General features: G+C 31.0%; 1 protein-coding gene across 2 annotated transcripts in view; it reads right to left on the bottom strand.

Moving 5' to 3' along the window:
• The window catches only part of LOC114296506 (BTB/POZ domain-containing protein At1g03010), a 34,713-nt gene extending 29,669 nt beyond the window's left edge, over window positions 1–5,044 (bottom strand). The window contains exon 1 of one of the 2 annotated variants that reach the window (XM_082919547.1): window positions 4,877–5,044. In XM_082919547.1, coding sequence (XP_082775673.1) covers window positions 4,877–4,907 — 31 coding nt within the window. In that variant the 5' untranslated portion in view covers window positions 4,908–5,044. The remainder of the gene's footprint in view (window positions 1–4,876) is intronic. The other variant, XM_082919548.1, reaches the window with a different exon arrangement.
• Window positions 5,045–15,087: the final 10,043 nt, after the last annotated feature.

The following is a 15,087-nucleotide window of genomic DNA, read 5'->3' as shown; positions in this document are numbered from 1 at the left end:
GCAATTGATAGTTGGTCAACACTGATTCAATCACATAAATTACATATTTATATCAACGACTTACAAGTCCCAATTACTTTTCATTTTCCCTTTTTCAACAGATAAGCATGCTAGCTCTATCATCATTTCCACAGATATGTATAAAAAACTATATCTCACATTCAGATAAGCATAAAAGCTATATCCACATTCTCAACAGATATGTATATCAACAATATCCACAGATAAGCATACAAGCTGTATCCACACTCTACAACAGATATGTATATCAACAGTATCCACAGATAAGCATACAAGCTGTATCCACACTTCACTTCACAAAGATAAGCATATGAGCTCTATCTTCACTTCTCTAGACAAGCATATGAGCTCTGTCTACGGAGTACATCCCCTATCTCCTCCAAATACCTATCCGGTTTAGAGGTCCATCCCCTATCTTCCCCTAAACCGCGGAGTACATCCTCTATCTCCTCCTCTACACATAACGTATATAAACACATTGGTTCTATATACAATCACACAATACAAACAATTAATGTATTCTAGCAACTGTCAAGTTCCATAACACATTCCATTGATTAGTTTCAGTTTGCCTAATCAACATACATTGTCTACAACAATCACGACTATCCTCCACCGATAGCCCAAAGCAGTTATTTCTAAAACAGAAAATAAATGCACAAATGGATATTCAATCAACATTTCATTTCCTCATTTCTCATCAATTAATTATCCCAATTAATTAAACAATGTAATTAGGCCATTTTCCATAATTACCATTTCAACCCTTAGGTCCCATTTTCATCAATGATTCAACAATCATTCCATTTTTCTATGCCAAACATGCATCTAGTTTTATTATGAATAAAACCCCAACTTTTGTAAAATTACACAAAAGTCCCAATCTTTCACAAAATTACCAAACCAAGCCCAACATCTCAAAATACCAAAATTTAAAGACAAAACCCATAGAGAGGAGTAGGTTATCCCTACCTCGAAGTTTTAGCCCAAAAGGAGATGAAGACTCCAAGATCAACTTGCTCCAAATCCAAACTTTTTCAGATTAAAATGAAGCCCTCGACGATCAACAACCTTTTTGTAAAGGCCAAAGGTGAGTAAATCACTCCTACTAGATCAAAACCTAGAGAGAAGGTAGTATCTAGAGAGAAAGACTCAACAATGGTGTTTTTGGAAAAGTAAGAGAGAGAAGAGAAAGTGAAAAAGTGATTTGAAAAGTCACAATTTCGGGACTTAAACCCAGTCTTCCGCTCGAGCGTAAAACACCCCGCTCGAGCGGCCACTCACAGACTTCCGCTCGAGCGGCCAACCTCCCGCTCGAGCGCAGAATGCACTCGCCCAGCACTTTTGCAGAACCAGGCCTCCGCTCGAGCTCCCAACCCTACGCTCGAGCTCACAACACTGCACAACAAGATACAGGATGGATGTAATCCCCGCTCGAGCGCCAACACCTCCGCTCGAGCGGACAGGCCAAAAATCTGGGCAACTAGTTTTGGTTTCTAAACTCAACCAACCCGTAACCAACCCGCCCAACACATCCTATAACTCAAATACGAAGAAAAAGGAATGTAAACACAAAATAACCAACTACCAACATCCACGGACACATGTCCGGATCAATATATAACAAGGGTAAACCCGGGATCGCTATACATTGGTACATTTTCTATAAATGAACTTATTCTTCAATTGATAAAGAAATTATAATCCTTAGCCTCACCTAATTCTAGACTTCATTAAATTTTCAAACCACACAACATGCAGAGAAATGAACAGAATTAAATAGTCCAATTAGTGGAGAAGTTTCCCTACAAAAACAGAATAAAAAAAGAACTTGAAATCCGTCTTCATGAAAATCGATAATGTCTATATATCCAATTCTTTGCACTAAGAGCTTTTATATTCTCTGTTTTGATCAAAAACTAATTCAAAGGCTCACAACTAGTTAAACAGTTATGTACAGCAGGATCTACCTTCATCCACCTTCCTAGTCTCAAACTAACAAGGAGTTTCATAAAACTGAAATAGCTTAATGCAAAATCATAGTCATTGAAGCAGTCTACAATGACAATGTCCACTTTAAGAATTGCATACATAAAGCATAGCTATGGCAGTGGCACCTGCACCATCTGTGCTATTTCAAGTTCAGAACTTTTTATGCATTCAATGAGTAAAAGAGAATAGTGATTAAATGATCTACAAAGAAAACCAACTTGAACCATACACACAAAATCCAATAGCATGTACTGGACATAGTTGTTTGATACAAAATCCATCATTGTACCCTATCCTAACACCTGTTTTGGTCTATTAACACAATTCCCCAACAATGGTGAGGGAACCCATGTCCCAAAAATATTAAGAATATATATATATATATTATCGTAACTAAGCAAAAATAATAGTGTTATTAATATCTAAATAAAAGATAAGACCACCATCTGAAAAAATAAAAAATAAACGATAAGACCCATTATCACATAAGATGACATCCAAAGAGCAATCATCAACCTAAAAAAAAATAACAGCCAAAATGTAGTTGTTGCTTTCATTGCCTCCTGTCTTGTCCTGGTAATTCCCAGGAAAGAAAATGATATAATGCGAGAAATGACATACACACGCACATAATGGATTGTAAGACAGCTCGTTCAACCTAACAATACTTGAGCAACAAACAGCTCATTGGTTTTTCACTGGAAATTTCAATAAAAATTAAGCTATTATATAATTGGTATTTTTAAAAATATTCTCTTCTTTTACACACAAAAAAGCAAATTTTTGCTATTAAAAGCAATAAAATAACTTTCAAAAGGTATAACCAAATTCACTGATTCCTTCCATTTAAAGATTCTGTTGAATAGTAAAAAGCAGTCAAGGTCTTGAAAACTTGTGGGATGGATGGCCAAAAAATAAAACATTGAATAGTAGGGATGGATAAAAGGCAGAGCATAATAGACGCACCAACCATCTCAAGACAACATAAAAAGCAACATTTCACCACACACTGAGAATCTCTCTGATTAGGTGCAAATGATTTAGTAAACATGTCTAAAAAGATGAAACAAATATGGACTGCAATGGTAACACCATCCTCATAGTATCATCGGCCAATAAAATACTACAAATGAGATTATTTGACACTACCCAACTATGTAGCGTTTCGTAATATTATCATGTAATTTCACCGTTATAACTAATATTTACTCTTAAAAGACAAAGCGAAGATGCGGAAACAAAAATTGGATGCCAAGCAAATGCATGAAAATTTCTAATGGCTAAAAGAATTTAGGGTTCACGAAGGCAGAAGATTTTATTATTTTATGGTTCTCTAATGTTTCCACCCATTTTTCAAACATTTGGAATGACGTAATGCTATTAGAAGTAACAGTAACAGAATCATACAGACAGCATTAACTGGCAATCATCTAAAATAAATATCAGCAGGAAATCACAATTTGTAGCAAGGCATACATCTCGTCATATGATTTGAAAAGGAAGAATTGATTTTATGCATGCATATGTTCCCTGCAATTGCTGTGCAGATCTATCGTTCTATGAATTTGCTACACTTTGTTTATATCATTTGTTACCATCATTTTATTTATGCGCATTCATAAAAGCAACATTCCTCATGTCATTCATGAATTTCACAAGTGATGATGAGAAACAACGAGAAGTAAAACAAGGAAACCTACTGGGAAAGCATGTTTTCAGGAATCCATTATAAGCTAAATCAAGCACACACACACAAGACGAAGGTACAAAAATTATTAAGTATAATTTGACGAGTTGGAACAGTCAACACCCCTTGGCTACATTACAAATGCAGTATGTGTTGGGACTTGAATATGCAATAAGATAAATCACATCTGCAAAGTAACTGAAAAACTCTAGGACTGAAGCTAATGAAAGTGCCCCAGTAGGGATTTAGCCAAAACTCGATCACGATTCAAGGTAGTGCCTCCAACCATGCTTTTAACCATCTTAGTTTTCATGCACACAACCACCAGACCCAGCACTCATGCATACAACCACCAGCACTCATGCTTTTAACCATCTTAACTGGCACAAATTGATAAATGGTTCAAATAATGGCAGAGTCAGTGATGGCAGAGTCGGTAATAGAAGTGATGGCAGAGTCGGTAACATGCCTCCACATCTACTTCCAATAACACTCTAGCCAAAAACAGTTAACAGAAACAATGATGGACAACATATTTTACACATACACTGGACATACTACCTATCATTATTAAAAAATACGAGCAAGAAACAACTAGGCAGAGGCAATTATTGACCACAAACACAAAAGTAGCAGGAAAGATAGTAACTTCTGTGACAGAATCGTGGGTGAATAAATATAGATGGAAAAAAATGCTTTATTTCTTAAAACAGATATCAATCAAAATAATCTTAGATAAAGTATTGAAATTAATGTGTCATTATACCTAAGAGACATACAATGCAAATTTAATCACAAAAGGTCTTTCAGTATTAATCTTCAGAATTGCTTCTGTTATGACATATCCTGCCTCAATTTCCATTTAAAAAAACAGAGTCCTTGCCTGAATGTTGAATCAAAGGCATGCAAATGTCATCGTTCGCCCTCTGAGATGAATCACTACGAGGAATCACCGAGCTGAAGAGGCATCGAGAGAAAGAACTTCGTATTGATAAACCCCCATATGCTAATGTTCAATCATCATATATTTTGCTGAAATTTTAAGCATAGAAATCCAGCAGATACATGCATTATAAACCCCCAAAACAAAACAAAACAAAACAAAAAAATTCAAACGAAAAAATACCCATTAAAGCAATGGATTAAAAAGGGTATGATTGAAAAGAAAAAAAACACCTTTCTTGGCATGAAGAAGATTCCGACCCATTAAAGATCTACCCCCAAATATATCATCTGCATTACTATCAGAGAAATCGAGCCGGTGCAGACGGCGGTGGCGGTGGAGCTTCTAAATCGAAATCGAAATCGCTCTGAATCTCAAAGATGAATCTGTGAGAATGATAAGGGTTTAGAGAGGGTTGATAGAGAGGCGAGATTTGAAGGCGTGAGGATTCAAAATAAGGGTTTACAAAGGCTTTAACAATTATTGTCAGATTCAAAATAAGCTTCGAAATTGAGAAAGAATAACCGAAACATAGATTTCGAAATCGAAATCGAGAGAGAGAACTTCGATTAGGGCTACAGCGAGAGATGAAGCAGAGAGAGAAGAACGAGAGAGAGAGAGTGAGTGAGTGAGTGAGAGATTAGGGCTACAAAATGTATTATATTTGATATTCACCCGCTCGCCCATTTAATAGAGGGAGAGAGATAAGACATAAAACCCCATCGGTTATTGAAACGGTGCCGTTTTGATTTTTTAAAAAAGGCGACGTTTTAAAAACGTGGTTAAATATTACAGAGAGGAGTGATGTGCAAACATGGTCTGCTTGAAGATATCATGAAACCTTATTTTGCAAAGAACATATGCTCTACTAATACTTGTCCAACAATACTGTCTTATTCACAGGATTGCTATAACACTCTTGCCAAGCGTGCCCCCATGTCCTTTCCCTAGGTCAAATGCCCAAACTGCTTATAATTTACAAAAAGAAAAAAAAGAAAGGGATTCACTATTTGAAACTCACTACAACAAGTTATATTTTAAATTTTTAATTTTGTCATAAACTCAATCGTGTATCGCTCAACTCATTTGACATGTCGTTGTGAGTGAATTATAAATTTTTAACATTTATGATCATTAAGGAAATTGGAGTTTTATGCTTCTAGACTAGTTGAAGGGGAATGGGAGGGGATGGTTAGGGAATCCGACCACATTAATTCTACTAGGAATGATCTTAACTAATCTTGTTTGATTTCTAAGCAAGTAGGGACTTTTTCTTGACACGTTTAAAAAGAAGTGTTATGGTTGATCAATCCCGTCTATCATTTCTATCAAATAAAAATTAAAAAAATAAGCTCTCTTCATAATCAACTCTTCATTTGCTCCTTATTGTTTGATATTAGAAAAATGATATGTAAATCCACTTTCTAAACCCAATGACGTGTAAATAAGATGATTGGTTGATAATTAAAGAATATTGGAGAAAGAGTGTTGATTTAAATATTATAAGTAATTATCACATCATTAAGTTTGAAAAGTAGAGCTAATTTGAATAGCAATACTCTTGATATTATCATAGTAAGAACCTTAGGATGATGTGGAAAAGGATAAGACTTTATCCAATTTATATTCACTTTGAAGAAGTCATGGCAACAAAAAAATTCTAAGGTTACTGAAGTTAGGGGACTTACATGTACGTTCTAATAAATGGATAGGCCATGTGAAAATTAATGACATTTTTATATAAAAAAAAAATTATTAAAAACGTCACTAATTGTTAATTTTCAGCGACAATTTAAAATTTTGTCATAAAAAATGTTATTAATTATAAGTTTTAGCAACGGTTTAAAAAAACATCACAAAAAAAAATCAATAATTTTTAACTTTCAATGACAGTTTGAAATATTCTTCATGGAAAAACGTCACTAATTGTAAGTTTTAACGACAATTTATAAAAACTTTGACAAAAAATAGTCACTAGTTGTCAATTTTTAACGACATGTGCAAAAAAAATATTACAAAAAATTATTTTTTGCGACCACTTTACTAAAAGACTTATTTTCAATATGACTTAATGGTAATTAAATTCAACTTTTAGGACCTATTGATAATTTATCCCATAAATCATGGGTAGCATTCTATTGTGTTTTCAATAGCATTTTATTGTAAAAATACATTCACTATAGTTAAGTTGTCAAGTTTTAGAAACTCATCATGATTTTCTAAATGATTTTCTTCTTCTTAAAACATGGGATTTGGACGGAAAAAAAAGATAAAATTGTAAGAACTTAAATTATAGACATTTTTTATTTATTTATTTTTTTTTTGTAAATTATACTGGGTGGACTTTTTATCCTTTCTAATCAAACAACTAATTTAAAGAGACATTAATAATATTGTGCAATGTGAAATTATCATATTTCTTATATCTGTTGATAACAAGCTTTTAATGATTTAATTGTATGTTCCTCATTTGGCAACAATTTTTTAGCCATATATATATTTCCTTTAATGATTTAGGAAAAAAAATATTTGTCAAGATTATGTACTTTTTTTGGTTCATAGACTAAAAGGCCAAATTTTTTTTAAAAAAGAAAATAAAATAAGATAAAATAAAACTCCCCTCGCTATGTTGGAGATGAAATGACCAAATGCCCCTCACGTAAATTTACCAACTTACTATTGGCAACCTCTCCGAAGAACCCTACACCACAGTTTAACACAAACGATAGACTTGCTGATGTCGAAATTCAAATTCGATCACAATTTTGCTACTTGGCCTTAGATAGCTTTTTATTTTTCATATAATTATATCTTTAGATTTGCGCAATAAATATTATTAAATATGCGTTAATATATATTTTTATTTTCAAAATAAAATTTTAAAATAATATGTATTTAGCCATTTAAAATAAATTGATAAAAATGAACCGAGTATCCCATGAATTAGGACATAAATCAATGCAATTATTTATACAGTGTGGTTACGGGCTAAGGAATGAACTTGTTCCAAGAGCATTGAATCAATGTCAAAAATTCCATAAAATTGCAAGTGAAAATAAAGAATCATGTCACCTCAAGAACGTTTCCGTGAAGCTCTAAACAAACAAATATATATTTTTTTACCTATAACAGGTGAGTATATGAAGGGAAAAAAAAAAGAGAAAGAGATTCACCATTTGAAACTCACTACAACAAGTTATATTTTAAATTTTTAATTTTGTCATAAACTCAATCGTGTATTTCTCAACTCATTTGACATGTCTTTGTGAGTGAATTATAAATTTTAACATTTATGATCATTAAGGAAATTGGAGTTTTATGCTTCTAGACTAGTTGAAGGGGAAGGGGAAGGGGAGGGGGAATCCGACCACATTAATTCTACTAGGAATGCTCCTAACTAATCTTGTTTGAGTTCTAAGCAAGTAGGGACTTTTTCTTATCACATTTAAAAAGAATTGTTATGGTTGATCAATCCCGTCTATCATTTCTATCAAAGATAAATAAAAAAATAAGCTCTCTACATAATCAACTCTTCGTTTGCTCCTTATTGTTTGATATTAGAAAAATGATATATAAGTCCACTTTCTAAACCCAATGAAGTGTAAATATGATGATTAGTTGATAATTAAAGAATATTGGAGAAAGAGTGTGGATTTAAATATCATAATTAATTGTCACATCATTAAGTTTGAAAAGTAAAACTAATTTGAATAGCAATACTCTTGATATTATCATAGTAAGAACCTTATGATGATGTGGAAAATGATAAGACTTTATCCAATTTATATTCACTTTGAAGAAGTCATGGCACCAAAAAAATTATGAGGTTACTGAAGTTAGGGGACTTACATGTGCGTACTGATAAATGGATAGGTCATCTGAGAATTAATGACATTTTCATAAAAAAAACTATTAAAAACGTCACTAATTGTTAATTTCCAACGACAATTTAAAATTTTGTCATAAAAAATGTTATTAATTATAAGTTTTAGCAACGGTTTAAAAAAATATCACAAAAAAAATGAATAATTTTTAAATTTCAATGACAGCTTGAAATATTCTTCATGGAAAAACGTCACTAATTGTAAGTTTTAAGGACAATTTATAAAAACTTTGACAAAAAAAAGTCATTAATTGTCAAATTTTAACGACATGTATAAAAAAAATATTACAAAAAATTATTTTTTGCGACCACTTTACTAAAAGACTTATTTTCAATAAGACTTAATGGTAATTAAATTCAACTTTTAGGACCTATTGATAATTTATTCCATAAATCATGGGTAGCATTCTATTGTGTTTTCAATAGCATTTTATTGTAAAAATACATTCACTACAGTTAAGTTGTCAAGTTTTAGACACTCATCATGATTTTCTAAATGATTTTCTTCTTCTTAAAACATGGGATTTGGACCAAAAAAAAAAGATAAAATTGTAAGAACTTAAATTATAGAAATTTTTTATTTATTTATTTTTTTGTAAATTATACTGGGTGGACTTTTTATCCTTTCTAATCAAATAACTAATTTAAAGAGACATTAATAATATTGTGCAATGTGAAATTATCATATTTCTTATATCTGTTGATGATAAGCTTTTAATGATTTAATTGTATGTTTCTCATTTGGCAACAATTTTTTAGCTACATATATATATATTTCCTTTAAGGGCAAATTACAAACACCCCCTCAAGGTTTGATGAAAATACAAATTCCCCTCGAGGTTTGAGAAATTACATCCCGGCCCCTGAGGTTTATATTTCCATAACAAATTACCCCCTGAGGTTTTTATTTTCATACAGATTCCCCCTTAATTTCCCTAATTTGTTATGAAAATTTGACCCTCAGGGGACAATTTGTAATTTCTCAAACCTCAGGGGGGAATTTGTATTTTTACCAAACCTCGAAAGGGATGTTTGTAATTTGCCCTTCCTTTAATGATTTAGGAAAAAAAAAAAATTTGTCAAGATTATGTACTTTTTTTGGTTTATGGACTAAAAGGCCAATTTTTTTAAATAAAATAAAATAAAATAAAACTCCCCTCACTGTGTTGGAGATGAAATAACCAAATGCCCCTCACATAAATTTACCAACTTACTATTGGCAACCTCTCCGAAGAACCCTACATCACAATTTAGAACAAACGATAAACTTGCTGATGTCGAAATTCAAATTCGATCACAATTTTGCTACTCGGCCTTAGATAGCTTTTTATTTTTTATTTTAAAATATAATTATATCTTTAGATTTGCGCAATAAATATTATTAAATATGCGTTAATATATATTTTTATTTTCAAAATAAAATTTTAAAATAATATGTATTTAGCCATTTAAAATAAATTGATAAAAATGAGCCGAGTATCCCATGAATTAGGACATAAATCAATGCAATTATTTAAAGTGTGGTTACGGGCTAAGGAATGAACTTGTTTCAAGAGCATTCAATCAATGCCAAAAATTTCATAAAATTGCAAGTGAAAATAAAGAATCATGTCACCTCAAGAACGTTTCGGTGAAGCTCTAAACAGAAAAATATATAGTTTTTTACCTACAACAAGCAAGTATATGGAAGGGGGGGGAAAGAATAGTATGTGACAAAAAATAAACTTAAATAAACTAAAAATTACCTCAGTAACACTATTTAGATCATAAATTTTAGTAAAAATTCTAAAATATATATGTAAAATGTAATGATATTTTATTCACATTTACCTACCTTTTCATTCTCCATTCCAATCCAAATTAATTAACCAAATACAATTCATCAAAAATTAATTTTTTTAAAAACAAAACCAAACTAGAATAGTATATGAACCCCATGGCATCCAACTGTAGTCCAACTGCATACATACCACAGAAGAACTTCATAACAAGTAACTAATCACCTTTAAGTCCGTTCTTAAGTCCGTTATTAAGAAGTACGGATATGAACACGTAACACAATATGAATATGATACGGATACATTGATAAGATAATTCTCAAAAAATACAAGACACGACACGTGAAGGACAAGCACAAAATATATAATTTTATGTATTTGTTATATGTCATATATATGAATATATCATTCTAAGATAATAAATAAATGGGTTAATTACACTAATAGTCCCTATAGTTTGGGACTTGTGTCACTTTGGTCCTTGACTTTTTAATTGTGACACATTTGACCCTGAATTTTGAATCTTGTTCCAAATAAGGACAATTGAAAATATCATTAGATTTTTCAAGGGTAAAATCGTTAATTTGATAAAATATAAACTAATTTGACAAAAATAAATGTCAAAAAAATATTTTTAATTTTTTAAAAATTATTTGTATCCACCAATGATAAAATTATGTAAAATTAATAAAAATTACATGATTAATTTTTTAAAATTAATTTTACATGATCATCATCCAAACACATAATAAAAATTAATTTGGTAAAAAAAAAAAAAATGTCTAAAAGATTTATCAATTTTACGTAATTTTATTTTTAGTAGGTAGAAATAATTTTTAAAAATTCAAAAATATTTGTTTGACATTTATTTTTGTCAAATTAGTTTATATTTTATCAAATTGACGATTTTACTCTTGAAAAATCTAATTATATATTCAATTGTCCTCATTTGAAACAACATTCAAAATTCAGGTTCAAATGTGTCACAATTGAAAAGTCAAGGACCAAAGTGACACAAGCCCCAAACTATAGAGACTATTTATGTAATTTGCCCTAAATAAATACAATACAATACTAATTTCTATAAACTGATATTATTTTTCTTTTACCATTGTATTCTAAGTTATTTTGTTCAAACCTATAATTAATTTTATGTGTATCTAATCAATGGACACATGTGTCCTCAAAGTATCTAAAAAGTATCCGTGTATAAATTATTTTTTAAAAAATAGGATGCGCTTGGATTAGTGTCGCACACGTGTCAGGAAAATGTCTGACAAGTGTCGATGTCCGACACAAACAAGCCACTCTTTTAGAAATGTCATACTTCTTTGGTCAATTCAGTTTTTTGGCTTAAAAGATGTCAACAAAAATCATTGGTCAAAAAAAAGTCAAGTTAACAAAGCACATCTATATTTAAAAACAGTGGTGATTCATCCTCCTAAAACTAGAAATCTAATTGAGCTCTAGTGATGTGGAAAATCAAAAAAAAAGAAAAAAAAAAAAGCACAAGGCCAAAACATTATATCAAATGGGTTCACACACACATTAGAACTATTGGAGCTCCTTTTCTAGAGCTCCCAAATATTTTCCATTTAAAAAACTTCTAATTTTAATTTTTCTTGTTCAGACAAGACAATCCGAGCAAGTGCCTTATCCAATACTCCAATAGTACGATCAAGTACAGCCTTCAAGTCGCTCAGTTCGAACAGTTATCTAATAATATTACACGCATCACATTTCTATACCATATTATGTTTTAATATCTTACTTATCAACACACTATAATCATTGTACATTACTCCATTAATATTTCTAACCAAAAACAACTGTGCGCGTCAATACACTAAGGGCATGCTTGATTGGATGGATTAGAGCATGGGATTGAGATTATTAATCCGTGAGCCCAATTATCCTGTGTTTGTTTTAACATTTCGGTTTAGGATTATTAATCCAATGGATAATTAATCCAAGAAAATTTTTAGGATTATTAGTAATGGGGTAGGGGTGGGATTATTAATCCAATGGATAATTCATCCTATTGTGTGAGTGATTTTCTGACCACACCTGCCCGCTTAGTAACCAGCTGGAGAGCACCGGCAGAATAGATGGCACCTGGCTGACCTGCAACAGAAAGAGAAGATTCCGACGGTGGTTCGTCCACCCGGGGGCACTCCGACGATCAAGTCAGTATATCTCTCAAAGATAAATCAATTGCTAAACTCACAAGCTTGAGTATCAAAAGCATACCTTAGACCCATGGAGGTGCCTCTCTTTTATAGCCAACATAAACCTAGTCCCAATAGAAACCTAACTTCTATGGACTCAGGATTACTACTAATCTTGGACTCCCAGTAAGATTAGGATAAACTCTCTAAGAGTCTTATCTTAATACAAACTGAAGTCTTCTCTCATTCTAGGACTCTTGCCCCTCATCCGCTTATCTCGGATTCCGATATCTTCAGAGGTAACATCGGCCTATCCGAGATGACCTCGGCATAACAATCAGGACACGTGGCACCTCGGCTGACACGTCGGCGTCACCTTGACCATGTGTTGGCACTCATAAAATATATCCCCACACCTATTAATCCAATTGGATAGTGAATACCACGCTAATTTTGATAGGATTATTAATACTTCACTATTAGTCTTGTAAATCAAACATGACCTAAATACTTAATTGAAAAAAAGAAAAAAAGAAAATAAATGCTTAAATTCCTCTTACAAACACTTCATATAATCTTATATTTTATAAATGTCACATCATACAAGTAAATAAGAATCGATGTTTAAACTTACCAATTCTTCATCTAATTCAAATTTGATAAATAAAAAGTTAAAAGTGAACTCCAATCTTTTCATGAAAACTTGTATCAAATCGAGGGAGAAGTGAAAAATTTCACCAAATTTTAAACAGTCATCTTTAATTTGATAAAAATTTAAAAAGCGGAAAGATTAGCAGCGATTTTCTTTCATCAAAAATAATTAAAATAGGTTTTTTAAAATAAGTTTGATAATTCTCCAAAAAATTGACGATAAATTACAAATAAAATGAAAAAATATAAGGGAGAGTAAGAATTAGAGTATTCGCCAAGTCAAAAAATCAAAGTTTTAACAAAAATTTCACTCATATATGACGAAAAAGGAAGTAAGGATCAGAGATGCTCTAATAAAAATATAGATATTTTTTTAAGGTTAATTACCAATTAGTCCTATTGATTGAGTGGATAAATATTTACATAGACAACTTAAGATCTAGCTCTAATACCATGTTAAAGCATCCAACTCAAAATCAATTAACAATGAGAGTGAAGAGGCCCTTGCATATTAACCAAATTTGGGTGGATTAGATTTGCAATGTGCGATTATGTCTAACACGGTCGATCAATACCAAGCTCGGCCAATGCTCCGGGTCGATCAATGCCTCTAGGGATGGCAATGGATAACCTAACCTGTGGGTATTCATGGAGACCCAATCTAAAAACATGGGTTTTCCATTTTTTTTCTTATCCATTGAGTAGGGTAAGTGATATTCTTTAAATATCCACAGGGGATGGGTTGGGGATGGGTACCCACTAATTTCCCCATATGTTTTTTTTTTTTTTTTTTTTTTTTTAAAGGATTCACAACCAAAACTAAATATACATTCAATATTTTTTCTTTTATTTATTTATTTATTTTTTCAGTTTCACAACCAATTTTTTTTTTTTTTTTAGATCCACAACCAAAGCTAAATATACATCCAAATTTTTTTTTATTATTATTTTTTTATTTTTAAGGTTCACAACCATTTTTTTTTAATTTTTAAGATTCATAACCAAAGCTAAATATACATTCAATATTTTTTCTTTTGGTTTTTTTTTAATTTTTAAGGTTCACAACAAAAGCTAAATATCATTCAATCTTTTTTCTTTTGTTTTTTTTTTTTAATTTTTAAGATTCACAACAAAAACTAAATATACATTCAATCTTTTTTATTTTTAGAGGTTTTGACTATTTTAGTAAACTATTTTAGTTTTTGCATTTAAGAAGATGGGTTGGATTTTTTGTTAGATTGATGTATTGAAAAATGTGTTTGAAATAATGTAGAGATAATAAATGACCAAAATGTCCCTATGTGTATTATCGTTGTTGTTGTGAGTTTCTCAAAAATTAAAAAGGCAAAAGCGTCATTTTACCCTTTGTCTGTTACAGCTGTGTATCATGTGGGAAGTCAGCAACAATACTTTTTGAATTTTTTTCTTGAAGAGGCTAAAGTGATCTATAAATTTCATTTCCAAACACTGCCATAATTAAATGCATAAATCACTTTTATCTTCATCATTTTGTAATTATTTTTTACTTTTGATTTTTTTAATATTCTCCAAAAAAAAAAAAAAAAGAAAGAAAGAAAAAAGTGAGGTCTTAAAATTGTTTCAGTCAATTTTTTTTTTCTTTTATCAATAATTTAGTTTTTAAATAAAAAATAAAAAATTAGAAAGAGAGAACATGAGTGGAACGAGGCCGGCAGAGGTGGAAGAATAGGAGAGAGAGAGAGAGAGTACATTAGTAGGCGTCATGCGTATTTTGACCTTTTTTGATATTTGAATTTAAAAAAAAATAAACACATTAATAAATTATTTAGTTTTTGTTGTCAACCTTAAAACAAAATAAAAAAAATAAGTTGTTAACATTAAATATATTAAAAAAGAAAGAAAAAAGATTGAAGGTATATTTAGCTAAAACCTTAAAAAAAAGAAAAAAAAAAAGAAAAAGAAAAGAAGAAAAGTTGTTAACATTA

The sequence above is a fragment of the Camellia sinensis genome, chromosome 3 (genome assembly GCF_055761805.1).
Source record: "Camellia sinensis isolate YWXY chromosome 3, ASM5576180v1, whole genome shotgun sequence".
Lineage (NCBI taxonomy): Eukaryota > Viridiplantae > Streptophyta > Magnoliopsida > Ericales > Theaceae > Camellia > Camellia sinensis.
The sequence above is the reverse complement of the archived record's forward strand: the minus strand, read 5'-3'. Positions and strand labels throughout refer to the sequence as shown.